The 20,826-nt window shown below is 41.7% G+C and overlaps 1 protein-coding gene across 1 annotated transcript in view; it reads right to left on the bottom strand.

Moving 5' to 3' along the window:
* Positions 1–20,098, bottom strand: part of TMEM178A (transmembrane protein 178A) — a 58,241-nt gene extending 38,143 nt beyond the window's left edge. The window contains exons 1-2 of the mRNA XM_019647784.1: positions 19,604–20,098; positions 16,964–16,985 (exon numbers count right to left, since the gene is read on the bottom strand). Coding sequence (XP_019503329.1) covers positions 16,964–16,985; positions 19,604–20,003 — 422 coding nt within the window. The 5' untranslated portion in view covers positions 20,004–20,098. The remainder of the gene's footprint in view (positions 1–16,963; positions 16,986–19,603) is intronic.
* Positions 20,099–20,826: the final 728 nt, after the last annotated feature.

Genomic DNA, 20,826 nt, shown 5'->3' with positions numbered 1-20,826 from the left:
CCTGAGACACGCAAACTAACATGTGGGACTCCTTCACCAGACACCAGGAGGTCCATCACTTCCTGACAGACAGCCAGGACCACAGTGCTCATCATTCCATGTCCCCTCCCTATCCTGGGGGTTGGCTTAACATTGGATGGTGGCTTTACCACCTGCTACTTTGATGAAATTCCCTGAGTCTTAGTTAACCTATAAAATGAGGCTGGTACTATTAATTTCATATGGTATTCCAAGGTACCCTTTATGCATGATCGCCTTTAATCTGAGCTTCCTGCATCACCCCACTTGTTCACATCTAACTAAGTAATCTTATCCAGCTCAGATCTGTAGCAAAGCTTGTCTAATCTTGGCTATTGGACCTTGTGATTTTCTTCCAATCCAACCCCACCTATAAAATGAATAAAAACAAACACAGGCCCTGCCCTCAGAGAGTTTAGAGTCCAGAGAAGGATACTGCCATTATAATAGCACTAATAGATGTAAAATCATGACTCTGACATAAAGTAGACGCACTCAATGCTCTGTGACCACAGAACAGGAGGCAGTCTGAGAAATGTCGTCCCAAGGATGACAGGATTATCCTCGTGAGGCAGAAGGAAGGGCATGTACAGGGATTCGGGGAGGAAGGCCTGAAGGACAGGGGGTACAAGAGGTGAGGGGTGTCCGGGAAGATGGTGCTGGAGAGGATAGTGAGGGCTAGGCCACGGAGGGCCTGAGGCAAGTGGAGACTTGGTCTCCATGGTGAGCCTCAATGATGTCATCACAGACTGTAAACTAGGAGAAGTCAGGACCCAAATTGATGTTGTAAAACAAACAAGCATAAAATACTCCACTCTTACCCCAGAGTGGAGGAAGGGTTGGAAGGGGCTAGCAGTCACTGAAGTGATGGAGAATACAAGCAGGCCACAACAGAGCTGCCCAGAAAGATGGGTCCCAGGGAGAGAAGGCCTCCTGGAGTGAGTTTGAAAACTGAGTCAGAGGCAGCCAGATCCAAGGGCAGGAGGTCGGTGGCATTAGTGGAAGGAACAGGCATTCCAGGCAGAACAGCAGAGGCGAGGGCAGGCGCTGCTGGGCTGGAGGTTTCGCATTGCTGGCGTATAAAGTGTGAGATGGAGAGTGATGAGAAATAAAGCTCTAAGGGGAAAGATGGGCAGAGACCAGGCAGGAAGAACTCCTTCCTTCCCACACTGTAAGGCCTCAATCTAGTAAGATACCAGGAGCCACAGAAGGATTTAAGCAGAGAAGCGATAAGATCAAGTTTCATTTTAGATAGATGATTCTGTCGGGTGCGGAAAAAAAGTGGGGGAGTGCCTATGAGGAGATAAGGGAGCTGGAAAGATTCACTAACTAGAAAGCTATATATCCACAGTTACAGTATTATGCAAGTATTAAAAATGATTAAAATTGGAAAAGTCCCATGGCTTACTCTTAGATACAAAGCAGTGTGTATCATATTATCTTAAATGCGTGCTTGTGTATATTTTGGCATAAAAACTGGATGTAAATAAGTCATACTTTTAAGAGGGTTATATAAGTTGCAGGGTTATTGATGATTTTTGTTTTCCTCTTTGCAGTTTTCTATATTTTCTACAATGAGAATGTATTGACAAAAGTTCATAATTAGACAAAAATAAAGATTTCAACTACTTGAAGTCAGCATGAACGGCCGTATCAAACTGATGGCAACAATTTACATTTCACAAGAGCCTGATATTTAGTGACCCTAAATCTTAAGCCACAAGGTAAATATAATTCTCTCTGTGTTCACAGAAAGGAAAATGAAAAACGGGGAAGCAAAATGATTCATTTAACACGACACAAAGGGCTAGAGGCAGAAGTAGACAGGAACTAGGCAGATAGGCACATGCACTCCTCAGCTGGTTCAATTCTATTTGCTGAGAAATTATTTGAACAGAACAGATCATGCACAATCCAATAATTAAGATAGCCAAAATAATTAGAGACAGCCCAACAGACTGCATAATTATCAGCCTAGATCAATAAAGAAGTCAATCCACAACCTTGAATAAATAAGGCCGCGGGTGACACAGCTGCAGGGACTGTAATTCCACAATCCTGTGCTCAGTTATGACAGGATTTTTCTAGAAGTGAGGAGAGGTCCACAGGAGAAGGCAAGAAAGCAGAAGTTGCTTGCACCCTGTGCCCATCCTCAGCCATGCTGCTTGTGCTAAAAGAGAGGATAAAGCTACGAGTAACACAAGTGGTCCACAACCGTGGCACACTTAACTCCCAGACCAAAAGGGTAGTATATACAGTCCCATTTCTATAATGACTCATCAGTTCCCCACATCTTCCCATCACCCTCAACAGCTACATAAACACAATCCTGGATGAAGCCAGAGCTGCAGGAATTAGACCCTCCTGGCTCCCACCTGCCCGGGATGAGCCCCTGTCCCCTCCCAGGAAGGGGAACTGTGGTATCAGGATAGCACCAGGTCTCGCTGCTTTTCTTCATTGTGTACCAAGAAAACACAGCCAAGATCACCCCACCTGGGAGACTGGCCTGTGTGACAATTATTTTTATTTATTTATTTTAGAACTCCAGGAAAGCTTCGAGAAACCCAGTGGTATTTTTATAGCTTAACATAACATTCTTGTCTTTGCGGGATGGGCGAGGTGCGACTCCGGGGAGGGAGGCTGAAGGAGGTAGGAGGCGTCCCAAAATTGCCAAGCTTGCAGATTAACCAAGTGCAAATTAGTCAGTGTCCAAATTTATGCTGAAATGGACAATACTGTGCTTTGCAAGCCAATAAAGTGACATTTACATGTAAATACACAGAAAATGAATAACCAATTTACATTTCCTTAATCTACTGCAAGTGGCCCTGAGGATCAATAGGATAACAATTAACGAGAAGTTCAGCATCCATGGATCCTATTTCAACCTTGCCACTGCCAATCCCCCTGTATCTGCTTTTTCTAAAGGTGGTAGTAATGGGCTGTCACGAGGGAGAATGTCTGACAAGCCAAGACTGTGAACAGGAAGACTGTGTAGGATGCCCTGCAAATGAGACCTAGCAGTGCCTGTCAATCATCTGGATACTTTCATAGACCCACCCATTTGCCCTCCTGATGAGGCCCTCTCTATTTCTGAGCCCTCTTATAGGGCCTTGGGGTCTCTCATTCTCTCATTCTGCTCTCATTCTCATTTTCTCCTCTAGGAAGGATGGTCACAGACTTGTAGATATTTCTTAGATCATTCCATAGATAGGACGTACCATTTACCTTGATACTGTACTTACCTAAGACTCACTTACTGCAGCACGGAAGAGCACCCAAAGGCCTCGGGCAGTGACAATCAAGTCCCAAAGTCTTCACTCGCAGGAGTACCCCCCTGAAACCTCACCCGGAGACTATCTGCCCTAACTTCAGACCTAATTCCAACTTGCTTCATCTTTGGCCCCCTGTTCTGAGCCCATTAGAAGCAGCAAAGCAGAATATAAAAAGGGACAGCTAGAGGTAGACAACAAAAGCAGAAGGAAGTGATATTTAGAAAAGCAGCAAGCATGAAAAAATCAGACAAGCACAATCATTTTTTTAAAGGAGCCTTGACTATGTCATTTAGTTTTGAGGCAAATAATCTACACACCTCTATATTCCCTAAGGATACCTAGTTATTACATCATAATTCATGATAAAAACCTTCAGCCAAAAGCCAAAGTTAAATTTAGTGCTCTGTTTCAGAAAGCAGAGATGTGCATAAATGCATTGAATAAATATATCCATCCAGTTAAATAAAAGCAGGTTTGACGCACAAAAAGTTTTAGCTATCTGGAAAACTTACCCTTTACTTCCTCCTGCTCTAAAGAAATCACAAAATGTAATGATTTGGAAAACTCTTAGAAGTCAGAAAGTCTGACCTTTCACTTTTAAAAGGAGAGACTGTGAGCTAGAGAGGTTTCAATGACTTGCCAAGGTCCTACATGCGGCAAGAGGACCCTGGACCAGCCCTGTAGCACCTGGTACCCAGGTTACTCATCTCCATCCTACGACATAGACACATGCTCTCTATATGCAGATGACAATTACCAGCAGTTCCAGTGTTATTCTCCTCCATCACATATGCATATGCTTGCTCAGGGTACACATCTCCTTTTTCTCTTTGTAAAAACCAGTTTGAGTTTTGTGGCGTGAATGTGCTGGGAACGTTTAAGCTTCTTTACCTTATATTCCATGGGTATTGCACTCCTCATCATATGGATACTGCAGAGTAATTTCACTTCCCTAGTTCATAATCTCCCACTGATTTTGTAAGACTCTTCCCTATTATTACTGTTTGTAAAAGGAAACAAACAAAATCCCAAGAGGATGAAGAAACTTTCTAAGAAATGTATTCTGAAAGCAAGAGACCAAAGTGAAGATCATTAACTGTGACAGCTTCCTCTCATTCTCCAAGGAATTGCCTCTCCTCCATCCTCCCATGACTGTTCAGTGTACGTTAGCTAACCTTCCTTCAACAGGTTTCTTTTCCTCCTCTTAGATAATCTTCAAAGCATCTTCCAAATGACCAAAATGCTTATGACAGGCAAAGGTGAGGTGGTCCACTCAACACCTTAACCATCACCGTCTGTCTTTTGGATTTCATACTCTGGCTCTCTCAGTAAGGACCAGTCTGACCCTGATGGGGATGGTGCAGGTGACTGTCTTGTCTACCTGATCTCTACTTTGTGTGGAAGGATTTAAGTAAAAACAACTGGTCCTGTCAAGCACCAGAAGGTGAGCAGCAGATCTGCCATTATAATCATTTTCATGGATAACTAAAGTGGTTACCTGAGTATTTCCTTTCCTCTGCATAAAAGAGGAAATTTGGGGTCAAGGAAAGTCATAGCATGTTCAAATTTTTTCAATAGGGCTTTTGGTGAAATTAATGGTTATGCCGATTACACTATGTGGCAAGCCACCTAAAATGTCATTTGAGGGGAAAAAAAGAAATTAAAATGAATAATTCAGATTCATAATATGAATTAAAGCAATCAAATATGACTTCTAGTGAATTATTAAATTCAGAAAGCATAGCTCTAAAACTTTTGAACAAAATGAAGCATAACCCATAGTTGTAGACCTCTCACTTACTGCATGTGGATAATGAGTATTAAATACTCTTATGAAGGAAAAAAGGAATAAACCTAGAATTTTTTCCTCTGGTAACAAAACAAAAGTATATGGTTTATTTCTTTCATCAAGATCTTTTCAAAATGTCTTCAAAAAAATTTTAAATGAGCAAGTAAGGCAAAATTTAAATTATGCTATGCAATTTTCTAACAGGTACTCCCTTTTCTGTTCTGTTATAAACTCTAACTCCAGTTCCTAAAACCAGGTATACCTTATTATTGAATTCCCTATGAAATCACCTAAGAAGAAAAAAAGTCTACAATTGAGTCCTTCCAACCAAACGGCAAACATTACTCCTACAGAAGAGAATTGCTGGAATCATGTAGAAAGTCCTGCCTTCTCCTCTGAAACCCTCAGGAATGAAACAGAAAATTAGCAATAAGAAAGCCTGTCACATTCAAAATGGCAAAAGGAAGGCATGTGGGTGAACAATCTGAAAACAGGAAAAGGCTCTTGAACTTGGATGGTCCTAACACTTACCTGCTTCTAGAGAGAACTGACCTTTTTCTCTCCTTCCACTTGGCTGAGTTAATTAAGCTGCTGTTACCTGAGCATCCTATAATTACAGCCGGTTAATGCTGCCAGAGACCCGACAGGTTACATAGATCCAACCTCTATATTTACAAATGAGAACATGAAGACCTGGAGTGGTGAGGTGACTTGCCCAAGGTCATATCGCTAGTTAATAGCAGAGGGAAGACGATGTCCCCAGTCTCCTGACTCCTGTCACCTCAATAAACTGCAAGATAAATTTGCTGGGAGGGCAGTCACTTTAGAATGTCAGCAAAGCCATCGGTCTCTTGGAGAGCTAGCTGTGTTTGAAGAGTCGGAAGAACACTCTTGCACCCCAAGTGGTTCTCCAGGCTTTTTCAGGAGATGAGAGCCTCCCTAGAAACAAGGCTGATACGGCAGCAGAATAGCTCAGTGAAGAGGCTGACAAAGGGCAGCAACCCAGAGTCTCTCAAGCAATTCATTCCAGTCACTCTGCTTTCTGGGCAAAGGAAGTGTGTCATTGGGCTTGCAACACTTTTATTGGAAAAAAAAATATTTAATATGCCAAAACCGTACATGGAAATACTTAGAATGAACTTGACAAAACACCATCTATGGATTGAGTTCCTAGTTATTTGAAAATTGCCCTAGTAGGTCCTGTGAGAGAACAAAGGAACAGTTCCTTGGAGATAGGGACTTCCTATGGAGATAAGCGAGAAGACAAGAAAACCTCAATAATAATATAATCCTTTAGCTAAGGATTCAGAGCACTTTATGAGGAAAATCCCTTACAAAGGAGCCCTCTGTTAATTTTACACCATTTTTTTTAAATTCTTCAAAAATAAAAGCATACCACAATTGTTTTTACATCTACTATTACTTTAAAAAAATGCCAAGCACTTTGTCTTCTTTGAATTAATTATGAGTGCCCTAGTCTTTGAAAGCTGAGAATAATTCTCCCTTCTCCATGTCCTTGAATTGCATGAAAAACTCTGAAGTGGGTGAGAAGAGAATGGACCACATATGACTGTGATTTGAATCAATCCAATGCAATTTTTTCAACAACCGTTCTGTAGAAAGGTCACCATGTGTCAGGTACTAAGCTGGGTGGCGTCTGTCCCTGGCCTTAAGGTAGGGAGAAAAATGGACAAGGAAATAAACCACAACATAATGTAGAAAGTGCTATAATAGAAGTATGTATAAAGCACATTGGGGTCCCAGTTAATAAAGCAATTAATTCTGCGGGGAGTGAGGCTTAAGGGGAGAGTCGAGGAAATAACAATGGCACTAAGCTTTCAAGGAAGAGTGCCCAGATGGACAGGAGGTGATGGATTCCAGGAGAAGGAAATAGGATACACAACGACACAGAGAGCGAAGAACATATGTTTTGAGGGAATAGCAAATGGGCTGGTGTAGCCTGATCCTAGATTTCATGCAGAAGTGGCTGGGCTACATAACCAGAAATGTAGTGGGAAGCACACAATAAAGGCTATTTTATGACCTGCTGAGAAGTTTAGGCTTGTAGCTGTGGGCAGTGGGGAAACCATCAGAGATTTTTTTCTTTTTTACCATTTTAAGTATACAACCCAACTTCATTTAGTACATTGTGTCGCCATTCCCACTATCTATTTCCAGACTATTTTATCAACCCAAAAGAAAACCGTGTACCCATTAAGCAGTCACCCCCCGCCCCATTTCTCCCTCCTTGTCTCTGTGGATTGGCCTGTTCTATAAACAGAATATTTATGAAATCATACAATACATTGCCTTTTGTGTTGTGCCTGGCTTCTTTCACTTAGCATCATGTTTTCAAGGTTCATCCACATTATAGAATGTATCAGCACATCATTCCTTTATATGGCTGAATAATGTTCCATTGTATAGATATACCACATTGGGTTTATCCATTCATCAGTTGATGGACATTTGGGTTGTATCCACCTTTTGGCTAATTTAAATAGTGCTGCTATGAACATGCACATAGACTTTGTTTGAGTTTCTGTTGTCAGTTCTTCTAGGTATATTCCTAAGGGTGGAATCGCTGAATCCTTTGGTAATTCTGTGTTTCACTTATTGAGGAAACCATCAGACAGACATTTTTAATAAAAGGAAAGATATAAGATTGTATTTTAGAAAGATAAATGTACCCAATAGATATTTAAAGAAATAAGATCCCCTAGAGATGGTTCTCCAAAGATCCACCAAATAGCTGCTTATTTGCTCCTTCCTGCTTTCCTTTCTTTCCTGTCTGCTCTCTTGCTTTCTTTCTTTTTTTTTTTTTCCTATTTGAACCTTCAAATTGGCATGCAATCTGGTGGTCCAAATATATGTCCACCCACATACCTTGTGGCTCCTCACCACCTTCTGAGGCTTCTGTGCTAAAATCCTGCTAGCTCAGCCCATCTGCAATAGTTCAGGCTGTTTTCTTGCTTTGAAATTCCTGCTCTAAAGAGGTATCAAGCTTTAATACATAGGCCTCTTGGTTTCAAAATGACAGGCCCACGAGGAGCACAGCAATTCCATCAGGAAATGTGAGGCGTCCTGCAGTGGTTTGACACAAGCATTCCTGCCAAGTTGTCTGGGGTTCATCTTAATACTCTTTCCCTCCATCCCACTCCTCCAAACAGAGCATCATATGTGGCTAAATGACCACTTCCTCAGGTGGCCTTCCAGGCTTACAATTTTGAACGCAAACAATTCTTTACAGAAATTTCAAGGATTATTCAAACCCAATACAGACACAAGTGGCTTTTTTTTCAAATTGGTTAGTTTCTGAAATTTTGAATATGGGTCTCTATCAAGACATCAGGACACAGGCAATAGCAAAGACTGATTTTCTAATTTTCTTTCTCAAAGATGCCCCCAACTCTACCAGTAAAGATCAAAGTTAAGCATTGGAGACTACTCTGGACGCTTATCAGCCCCAAGACAGTACTAGAGAAATCTACATTAAAAAAAAATGGCTAAAACTAATCCTTATCTACAATTAGTTTCCCCCACTTATTTATTTGCCTTCCCACAATTTGCCAGCTCTAGAAACTCAAACTCCCTTTCCTTTGTCTTGTCTTTTCTCAAAAAATATATTGTTCTTTTGTTAAGATGCTATATAAGCCCAAGTTTCAACCACCTCTTTGAGTTATTCAGTTCTGAGTGCTCCCGTGTAGATATGCATGATGCATATGTTAAACTTCTGTTTGTTTTTCTCTTATTAGTCTGTCTTTGTCAGTCTAATGTATAGGGTCCAAGCCAGGGAACCTAGCAGCATAGAGAAAAAACATAGAAAAAGATGTTTTTTCTCCCCTATGCCCATCAGGGCAGGATGTGGAGAGGGAACACAGTAAATCTGTAATGGCTAGCAGGAAACCTGGGTTTTTCTCTCAGTCCTGTTTTACCTAAGAAATGATCACAGGTAGGGTGGGACTGCCATGAGGTTTCCCTGCTGTGGCAGTCACCATGGCCGAGGACACAACAGTCATGCTTCCAGCTAACAGAAGCCAGAGTTGGTCCAGGTGTCAGGCAGCCAACTGCTTCCTGGGGAGACCAGTTCCTTCCCCAGCACCACGAGAAAGCTTGATTAGTTTAAGGGAAGTATGATAATTCCATCCCACTTGCCAGGGATTGATTGGCTTAGGAATGGTCATGTGACATAATTCTGCCCAATGAGACCTGTGGGAAGTCTGCAGAGTGAATTCTGGGAAATAGCATTTCTTGTAAAAAAAAAAAAAAGTTCACCAAAAAAGGGGCATGGCCTCTCTGGCTTCCTAGCCTTTACACTGTTGCTGTGTGATGCAGTGATTCATGGCACTGCTGTGAGCAGGAATAGATAAGCCTGAAGGCAAATCACCCATGTTGGGGCTACTAAATCCCAACAGCATTGTATGTTTCATCGCTCCTAGTACAGGCTTTCTCCAGCCTTCTTGTTATGGGAGATAATACATTTTCCTTGTAGGTTGAGCCATTTTCACTTGGGTTTTCTGTTATTTGGCACTAAAAGATCCTTAACTGATAAACCCACCTATATGAGTGGATAAATATTTATCAAACACTTCATTAATTGCATTTTTAAACATTAGACCCACAACCCAAATGATGCTTCATACTTATCAGAAATGCTGCTGTACCTGACCTTTTCAGAAGTAAAAACAACTCCAGAAAACTACATATATATATATATATATATATATATATATATATATATATATATATATATATATGGGAGAATACTTGGCCAGGGGGGGAAAAAAAAAAGCCTGCCATTTTAACCTGCATATAGAACCAGAGGAGTGCTAAAACAAGGACTCTGTGGTAATTTAGAAATAAAAGCATGCTCTAAAAAACACCCATGCCATAAATTTCGAATATGAAAATCTGGGCCTATTAGTAAGAAGCACTCAATCTCCATCATGGCATAATCAAAATATTACTGCAGAATCACCTATATGTGTGGTTTAGTGAATAGGGAATTACTTTGTTTAAGGCCTCTCGGGGCCTCTCAGACACATTTATTTTAATAACTCTGTCACATTTGGAGGGCATACAAAACTGTGACCTTTTATGATGTCTCCTGTCATTTTAAAAAAAATTTCCCAAATCAGATATGTTGGGATCATTTCAGAAGACTAACAGGTAATGAATTATTTATATAGCTCCCAATTTTCCAAATCAATGATGGTACCTGGGATGACTGAAGCACCCATGCTTATCATATCCATCAGCTCTCCTTATAACCCCCACCCCTAAAAAATACACCATCTGGGTAAAGCCTCCATCCCCACTGCCAATCATACTGCTGTCTCTAAGCCTCTTCTACAAAATTGAAGGCCCGCCCTGTCCAAATGATAGACTCTATTTTATAAATTAAAACTAATTCGAGATTATGCTGGTAACAACATCCCTTCCCGCACAGGCATTCTGATAATACGCTTTGGGAAAGAAAAGAATGGGGTTAGAGTTGGCACACTAGAAATTGCGTGTAATTGACAGGAGTTTACAAACAAGTGAAAATCATCTATCAAAGCATGATAGTAAAAAAAAAATGGGTTAGGATAACTACTCAAAGTTCCTTTCAACTCGATGCGTCTTTGATTCTACATGTGCTTACCCATTTTCCTCCTATCAATTTGAGTTTCAGAAAGAAAAGGTACCCTTGAGGAAAAAAAAAGGAAAGAAATACAACATGACTTTGATGCTTCTTCAGTAGACATCTTCTGGCTGGATTTTATCTTTTACTGCTGAATACTAAAGCGTTCCCTTGTGTCTTTTGTTTGTTTCCAACACCTGAACAAAAAGACAGCATTTTCCCAAAACATTCATGTTAGTAGTCATTGTTTGTCCTGTCACTCTTTAGTTCAACTTATCTTTTTATTTTTCTAATATTTGTTAGTTTTAGTTTCTTTCAACTAATACTTCTATTGTCTGAACACCAAACAAAAGTTTCCCTACAACATGTTAGATGCTAAGGATTAAATCACCTGGATTAAGTGATTCTAAGTATCAGTGGCATGAAACAAAAACACTGAGCTGCTAGTGACCTAGACTCAATTATTCCCATTGGCCATTATATTTTTTGTTTCTTCCCCCTACAGTTTATCTTCTATGTCAAATTGTCACTCTGATGGTCTGGTTCATAATTTTTCAATCTCATGACAAGTGATCTATTCTGTTGTTTTTCAGGATAACTTCACTGAGTATCATTTAACAGGATGCACATACTCAGAATTCCATCACCACTGTAAACATGACTGTAAGCAGCTTTCAGAACTGTAAGAAGTTAAGAAACGGCATACAAACACAAATTAACCAACAGCACTCCCCCACCTACTCAGACCCCAGGCCTCTTCACTGCTCTGGGTATGGTTAGGGAATGCACCCCACAGGACAAGGAGGATGACAGCACCCATGCTTTTCACTAAGCGGCCTCTTATTTTCAAAAGCATTTCTTTTCTAACACTCAGTAGTAACATTTGCTGGCTGACTGTTGAGTAAAGCAAATGCTCATATCCCCTACACCAAAAAAAATCTTTGAAATGTAGATAAAGGAGATCAAAGCCAAATACAGCTTCCCACATTCCACTCCTCACGCCCCCTATGCTGCCTGTTTCACTGTTATAGACCCCAAGTCTGCAAATCAGGGCTTACTAGCATGGCAGATGGAAGCATCAGTGTTGATTTGCAGTTGGGTGACCTGTTGTAAAGGGACAGTTAAGCCTTCTGGAATTATCTATCTATTCAGAATTTCCCACTTGTATTTTTGGAATCTCTTTCCTGTCTACTACCTGCAAAAGGGAACATATTACATCCTTTAAATCCTTAGAGGAGAAATGAGTTGATTGATTTTTACCAATCAACAAAATATTAAAAAATCTAAACACTGGGGACATCCAGCAAGGTATAGAAAAGAATTCATTGTGTCGTCAGTAATTCAATATAACAGGAATTAAAATATGGTTCATATTGTTCCCCTTTTTTCCCCACTTGCTAATGCATTCCCTGATGGGTGTCCCCATGACATTTTTGTTTGGTCTGCAATCAGCTTATCTGGCTGAGTTACAAGGAAGATGGAGTACAGCATGTAGTTTCCCCAGTCACTCTGCAGCAAACAAAGGCTGTCAGCCTCATGCCGGCTCTCTCATGCTCCAAGAAGTTCAGTTACTTCCTTTCAGTTAAAACTTTGAAATAAAACAGATGAATCATTGCCATCACTTTTAACCACAGGGAAATACTATAAGAGAGCAAAAAAAATAAGCTGTTATGAATTTTACCAGGTTTTGAAGATAAAGTCCACATTTACAAGCCTCTTTATTTTGATAAAAATCTCTACAACCAGTTGTGGAAAGCTTTCAACAATATCAATGGGGTGGTGCTTTTTAAAAATAGTAACTGTAGAAAATGCAATTTTGTGTGTGTGATTTTATTTATTTTATGTTTATTTTTTTAAGTTAGTTTCAGGTGTACAACACAGTGCAATAGTTATACATTTTTACCCCTCAAAGTGACAACCCCCCTCCCCCCAGATGATGCCATTTTTTTAAACCTAAAGTAGCTCTACATAATTAAAATTATCTTATCTGAATTGCTCCCTCAAATACTGAGCTAATATTTTACTACAAAATAGACATATTTGCTGTTTGTATTATTTGCCAATCCTCCAGTTTGGTTGTTTTCAACTATTTCCTTCCATTTCACCAGTTGCTTTTGCAAAAAGGTGGGAAGTGAGGAGGATGACCAAATCTGATTATTTTTATTCTTGTAACCAGCAAATAATACAAGAAAATGAGCCCCAGATGTTCACACAATTGAGTGTTAAAGGACAGCAGAATCTCCCTGAAAGATAAGGTGGACATGGAAAGGTGGGCTCGGGGAATAAGGAGACAGGCAATCCGAGGTGGCATTTGCTTGGCAGGGGTCACAAATCAGTCATCTGGGGTAGATAGCACAGCAGGTATACTCAAAGATGAAAGGAGAGTTCATTCTTGGTAACTGTTGGAAAAACCCTATGATCTGCCTAAATTCCTTCAATGTTCCCATTCCTCATGGTCTCCCACTTTGCATTGACATTGGGAGCCTGGGTTATTCCCTCAAGGAATTGTAACGTCCAGATGCTCCCCCAACAAAAGCTTATCTTCTATGGCAATCAAGAACACTTGCAATTATGAGCAGTCTGCCTGATGGGGTTTGAGGGCTCTTTTTAAGCTTTGAAGAAGAAAAATCAGTAGCTAAGGAAAAAAAAAATCACAGCAACTCGGGTATAATTGGTTGTGAACTTTCTGTGACATAGCAAAAACTCTTCTCTCCCCCACCCCTCATCTCTCAATTCCTGCTAAATGTTATCCATGAAACATAGTGGTACCAATGTCATTGATTCTGGTAATTTTGATCACAAACCACTTAAAATACCATCCACTTTCGTGTTTATAAATTACTTTCAAAAGGCAATTTATGTGTGCAGATGGAAAGAATAGAAGCAAATGTCTTTTTTTGATAGGAGAGTGGCAAGTTAGAACTTAATTTCTATTCAACATAACCTTCAGGAGTGTTAGCAAGAGAGTGTGTTGGAATACAGAATATCACACTTGGGTATGGTGAGCCTCAAAACACTGTGGGATAAAACTATAAATCTCATCATTAAGTAGTATGAGCTGGCAGTTGTTTAATTGAAAAGGGTTCATTTATTCCTAAGTCTAATGTCTGAAATAATACAGAAACCAAATGCATCTTCTTCTCTCCCCTATGCAAGATAAATGTGTGTGATGTAACAGCGCACGGGGAGACTCACCATAAATTTCAGCCATGATGAGAAAAATCACTTCTTCCTTTGCCCAGATGAGAAACTTGGCTCTGCTAATGAACAGTGAGAAAAGCAGACTTCAAAGTGGAGTGTGTACATGCCCCAGGGCTACACAAGCAATCCTTTGGAATGTGGGCTGACATAGTTGAACTTCCGTTTATATCTATTTATTACCATATCCCTTCAAAATTTGCTTTTGTCTATGTTTTACGATGGATGTGTTAGTACAGCCCATGCACGTGACTTAAAAATGAATAAATTATATAGGATGGAGCTCAGAACAATTTCGGAGACCCACTTGCCTTGAGAAATAAAAAAAGAAAAAGGAAGTTTTAATGATATCCTCAGGACCCCAAAACTTTTGCCAGCAGCATCTTCTGGTCCAAGAGAAGGTCAGAGAATAAAATCTGAACGGATGGGTCCGGGAGGAGAAACAGCGCTAGCCTTTCAGCTTTCCTAGATATATCTGCTCTTGGGAGATAATTATTCCAACACAAATGATACTTTGGTCTACAAATGAGCTGAAGAAAATCATCAATCTATTTCTGTGTCAGGTAGAACTTGGTGCGTCCTGTACAGACTATTAATTTCATGGAAAATAAGCAACAGGGGAAACAGATAAATCATTAGCAGAGTGAAGAACAGACCCAATGAATTCTTACCAATTCTCCAACTTTTTTTTTTTTTTGCAGAGAGCAAAATGACAAAGTATTTATGTCCCATTGCCTTTGATATCTCTGTTTATCTCATTAGAGGAAAAATGCTTCTGAAACCACAAGGACATGTTTTACTTCAAGTTTCAAGAATTCAGTCCCAAATGATTTACACAAGTCATCATTTAGCATACAGAATTACAATCTTCATTTTTCTGAAATTCTATCATTCTAAATTTCATAAAAACAAAACACTACAGCATTAATTTTCCTTTTGTTTATTGCAGGCAATCTGTAATATTAGAATTTGATTTACATAAATGAGGTACATATATTTGAAAAGTAATGTTAATTGTTTTTAATGAAAAATTTTAATTAAAAAAATTTTTAAAGTTAAGGCTGGCAAGAACAGTTGGAACTTTTGATACAATTTCAATGACTAATTCCTATTCAGATTTAATTTCTTCAAAGTTCTACATAATGTATTCACTAGTCTCATCAGTGTTTATTTATGAAAGTCAGTGTTTTCAGCAACTGAAAGAAGCATTATATAATGTTTCCAACTCAGACTCCTTCCATCTGTCCTCCTGTTTTACTGTTCATCCAACAGTCTAAACAGAAGAATCATACTTGGAACAGAATGACCAGGCATCCCCCAAAGGGTACAGCACTCCATCACTTTGCACTATGTTTTCTTTCATTTACCAACTAATACTAGCAGCCTTCCCAGAGTGCTCATCCCATACCTGCTAAGAGTAGTTACGGTACAATCCACTAGAAAATAACTCCACTACTTGACATAAACTCTGTGATGGCAGGCATTTTTATCCATTTTGTTCACTCTTGTATCTTCTGTACCTAGAACAATTCCTGACTCTCAATATACATCTGTTGAGTAAATAAATTGGGTGAATGAATGAATGAAATAAATATTATCAGCTCCATTTGACAGGTTAACTAAGACTCAGGGAATTTCATGAAGGCAGCAGGTGGCAGGGCCATAATTTAATGTCAGCCAACCTCCAAGACAGGGAGGTGATGTGGAATGAAGAACCTATCTTTAGGTCATCTTCTCTCATTTCGGGGGCCCCTTACACAATCTATGCCACACAGCCCGTCTTACTGACTTTCTGTAACTTTTACACATAAGAAAGGTTCTTTCAAACCCTTGACAGTCCCAGTGTCACTGAGGGGCCTGAGGCTCTAGCTGTAAGACCATCCTCACAAGTTCCTAACTACTAGGCTCCCTTGACCTCTTATTGCTGAGTGGAGGATAACTTCATTTGCATACTTATCAGAGACAGTTTTAACTTTGACCAGCAAAGTTTCCTTAGCATCAAAAGGTAGCTGCAAGAAGGGCCTATATGAAAGAATAATTTAGAGTCAATTGACCAACTCAAACACAAAAGAACCCTCACATAGGTAGCCAAAATCTTCCTAATATTACCTGGCACATAATAGGCTTTCAACGGGCATTTATTGCATCGGATAGTCAATTATGGAAATAGAGTGTAGACCTAGTATCTCTAAAGCCTTTGTAAGTTCCTAAGTTATCTGAGTGGGCAAGATAGTGACATGTGGATTGGTCAACATAGTGTGAGTAATGGATTTGTGGCTGGAAATACAACTGTATTAAAAATGTGCTGGTGAATGGTTCTTTGTCAGCCTGATAGAATAGCATAGGGTTTTTTCTAGTCTTGGTTCTTAATGGTTTTATCAATAACATCACCTCCATTCTCATTGAAGGTAGCTGGTTGAAGGTCCAACCTAGAACGTCAAGGGTCACTCTGGGCTAGACGTGAACTAGAATCATAATGAAAGGGCAACAATCAGACTTTAATGATTTTTTTCCAAATACTTGTCCCTTTGAGGGAAATGCTTTTCTGGCTCATGTGATTTCTCTTAAGTAGATTAAAACTACAGAGTCTACACATTTCATTTCTAAACAATCTCTCATTGTCCATATTGGACATTTGTCTCCAGGAAATGCAAACAATTCCAATCGTGAGAATGTTTTCCACAGTATCAACTCTACATTTTCCTCTGCAACTTTCACCCACCTCCTGGCCTTGCTCATTAAGTCCAAATAAAGAAAGGCTGACCTCTGTTTTTCTCCATAGCTCACTAAATATGTCAGGTGACTCTAGTGACCCTTTCTCACCCCTCCCCATTCCCATTTGAGCCTACTTTTCTTCATTCCCTATTATTAAAATTTCTAAATGTTAAGACTCACAAACAAGATAATTCAGAAAAGAAAGTAAGAATGGAACTTGGGACCCTAGTTATCCAGTTTTATAATTAGATGTGATATAAAATTCTAATTAATATGTGACTCATTTAAGAAATTCATACCACAGCCACTAATGTCAGATGCCAAAACAAAGGTAATAATGTTTACCTAATACAATTGCCAAAGTCACCTGTTTGAGAAAGGAAAATGTTAGTGACATTTTCCTTTCTCAAATTAGTCATAGCTGTTCATTTTAAAGCTATTCATTTCACCATTCGCTTCACAGATAATGAAACAAATCCAGAGGAGTTGTAGAACTAGCCCAAGGTAAGTGAGTAGCAATGTTAAAAGCACTTCAGGCAATTTTGGCCAACTTCCAAATAACAAATTATGGCCCTATAATGTGCTGGTGTCTGTCATGTTCTCCAAACTCCTCGTGTCTTAATAATGTCAGCTCATTAACGTCCTGGGAAACTAAATTTACATTGCTATTATTACAGCAATGATAGAATTTAGAACTAGAAAATTCTTTAAAAAATAGAATTTTTTTTAAGAATTCCCTATACTATAGACAAGAAACTGAAGGACAAACAAGCCCGGACACCTGTTGGAGGCCACATTGCAATTAAGCAGCAGAGCCAGCAACAGAGCCCATGTCTTCTGATTACAACCTAGAACATTTTAGTGTTCTGTACAAAGGATTAGCTACACATCATTAATATTATAAACCTGAGTTTGTTTTCATCTAAAACTAGAAAAATAGAATTCCTCTAACTAGTATACAAATTCCGTCTTATGGAAGTACCACTCGTAGGCTGGACAACCATTCGTCCGAAAGATTGTAGAAGAAGGGAATTGAACAATGGGTGGGAGGTTGGATTCAATGACCTTTAATGTGTTTTCTGTCTCTAGGATTTGATTCCAGACTGCCCAGGAGCTGGGCACCTCAGCCAGCCAGGACACCTGAAAAGGTGGGGGATATGCAGTATGTGGGGGGACTGGGGGCGGGGGGGGGCTCTCTTGCTGATGGGTTGGATTCTGCCCCGATGTTGCAGGCATTACTCTATATTCTATTTACATGCAATCAAATACTCTAGGCATAGAAAGAACATAAAGAAATGCAGGTCTGTTATTTCCAAAGACAGACAACACTGCTTAGCTTTCAAAACTGCCTTGCCTAAATAAGCGTTCCATAACTAAGCCTCCACATTCAGCTTTTACGGTTTATTCCTGTACTATGTTACTATCAGAATTAATTATGCAGCATCTTCATGAGGAGAAATCAGATTCGGATGTAAGTTAGGAAAGGAAAGGAAAATGTGCACTTCCCAAAGGAAAGTTACTCTATCTGATTCCCCCCCAAAGCTTGGAGTTCTTCCATGCATAGACAGGTTTCAGATGGCAGTCCCCAGCTGAGCTAGCCATGGGAAGGAGGAAGTTGACATGTTTGAGCAATGAAGACCATGCCAACTAATAAGACTCTGAAAGCCAAAATATTATTAACCCCCTCCTTTCTAAGTAATTCCATTCCAAACTGTACTTGAACAGAAGTCTGTTCGTTTGCTTTCCTGAATGGCTACCAAATAATAAAATGTACTGGTTCCAGACTTTTTCCTTTTTTTTTTTGCAATAATGAATCCAAGGGAAAGATGGTTTTCTTTTCATCTCAGAGAAAAAGATTTTTTATTAAGGGTGGAGCTCTGCAAATTAGAAGGAAGCTTCCCCAATAGGATTGTCACAATGAATATTTTTACATGAATGAGATTAAAAAAAAATCAAACTCTGATTACATGCATGGGGACCAGGTGTTGCACAGATTTCATAAGAGTAAATTGATGCTTTACAACTCAGTGCCAAATAACAAAACAACAAAAACAGCCTGACATGATATCACAAACACATAAAAGAGAGTGATTCTGTAGAGATTCCATGTGCAAATCCAGAAAGCTATACTTTCAAGGCTTTGGGCAGGTTCTCTCCTGTCCTCACCCTCGTGTACCTAGACACTGAGGATAATGCGCCCAGTCATCAGAAGATTGAAAAGAAGTAGATGTCTTATCTGAGTCCAGCTTCCTCCGCCAATGCATGGATAGTATATTTGAGGTCTAATCCATAAGAAACCTGCACTTAGGAGCTTGCAGGAAGGTTCCTCGGGCCTCCTTAGCTCCCCATTAGCCTGCCAGCTACCACATCAGTACCACATCTGCTACCAACATCAGCTCAATACAAGAAAAAGCCCCTTTCCCGTCCCGCTTTGGAGGTTTGCACCCCCTTTTCTTCCATAGGTATTTCTAAAAAAGGAAATCACAACTTGCGGGAAGGAGCCCGACTGGGGAAGGTCAGGTCTTTTTGATCGTTACCCCCATGGGGAGCAGCTTCAAGAAAATCGACACATGCATTCCAAGTCAGGCAGGTGTACAGACAGCGAAGGACGAGAGGAGAGGGAAAGGAGGCAAAGGAAGGAAAGAAGCAGATAAGGGGGGGTGGGGCGAGGGGTGCTAAAGCACAGACTTAAAGGAAAGGGGGACAGGAAGAACAGGGAGAGAAGGAAAGGAGAGTCGTGGAAAGAAAGAAAGAGAGAGAGAGAGAGAGAGAGAGAGAGAGAGAGAGAGAGAGAGAGAGAGAGAGAAGGAGGAACGAAGGATAAAGAAAGGAGGCGGTGGGGAAGGATGAAAGAATGTGCCTGGGAGCGGAGCGCGGGGACGCGGTGGGGAGGTGGCGGCTGCGGGGACCGGCGAGACCCTCGGGGAGCCGCGGACTGTGCTCCACGCGCGGGCGCCCAGGGCGCTGGGCGCGCCCGCCTCTCACCTTTCAAAATGAGGGTGTCGATGTCCCGGTCGATGCCCAGGAAGTAGCACTTCCTCCAGAGGCCCGAGTAGGTGGCGAAGAGCGGCCGGCCGCACTCGGCGTCCAGCCCGCCGAGCCCCAGCAGCGAGCGCCAGGACTCGGGGTCGGTGCGCCCGGGGCCGCCCGGGAGCAGCCGGCGCCTCAGCGGGGGCGAGTCCCGCAGCGGCAGGTGCGACAGCGGCATCAGACGGTTCTTCTGGTCCGGGGGGTCGGCGCCCGACCGGCTGCGCTCGCAGCTCTCCTTGTGGCGCCGGGGGTCGGTCTCGTACCAGTGGTCGGTGAAGATGGCCGTGACGAGCAGCCCCAGGGAGCAGAGGCTGAGGCCGAGGCTGAGCGCGGTGATGAGCGCCCGCGGCTCCATGGCTCCCCGCCCCGCCGCCGCCGCCGGTGGGCTCGCGCGCCGCCGCCAGACACAATGCACTTGGCCTCGGCTCCGCTCCGCGCTCCCCCACCTGCCCCCCGGCGGCGCCCTCTCCCCCGTCCTTCTCTCTGCTTCCCGCTGCCCTCCCGCCCTCTCCCGGCCCCCGGTCTCCAAGCCTCTCCCCGCGCCGAGAACACTTTCTGGCCCTCCGCCTCGCCTCCTGCCTCCTCGGCTCACTCCGCGCGCCCGTCTCCCCTCCTCCGCATCTAACCGTTCTCACTTCTCTCCAGCGGTCCCCCTTTCCCTTTTAATCCCTCCTCGCCGCCCTCACCCTTATCCTCCTCTCTCCCCGAGCCCTGCCCCTACTTTTCCCTGACTTTCCTTCAACTCTTCCTCTCCCCCTTCGCCCCCACTCTTTGTCCCTCTGTTTCCCCGCCCCGCGTCCCTTTATACCCCCCGCCCTGGACCCGATGCTTTTCTCCACCCAGAGCACACTGCCTCCCGTTCCCTCCCCTCCAGTGACCTTAAAAGACATCCACCAGCATCAGACTCAGTCTTGTCACTTGTCCAACTTGATTCTGACCAGTGTCCCGTTTTGTACCCAGAAGCAAATCCCATCCAGGTTGGGCTGCTTCGTAGTATTTAACTCCTTGAAATCTTGACCTGGAGCTGAAGACCCTTTTCTCCCGCAGCTTTCTGTGTTCCTCCTCTTTCCCTCTCACTTGCCCATTGCAACCTCAGAGCATTCCCTCTGCTCCAGACCCTCTTCTGAAAGAAGGGACACCAAGGGTCACTGAAGCGACAGACCGATGGCCAGAGTGTT

Source organism: Hipposideros armiger, unplaced genomic scaffold, assembly GCF_001890085.2.
Source record: "Hipposideros armiger isolate ML-2016 unplaced genomic scaffold, ASM189008v1 scaffold_116, whole genome shotgun sequence".
Classification (NCBI taxonomy): domain Eukaryota; kingdom Metazoa; phylum Chordata; class Mammalia; order Chiroptera; family Hipposideridae; genus Hipposideros; species Hipposideros armiger.
The sequence above is the reverse complement of the archived record's forward strand: the minus strand, read 5'-3'. Positions and strand labels throughout refer to the sequence as shown.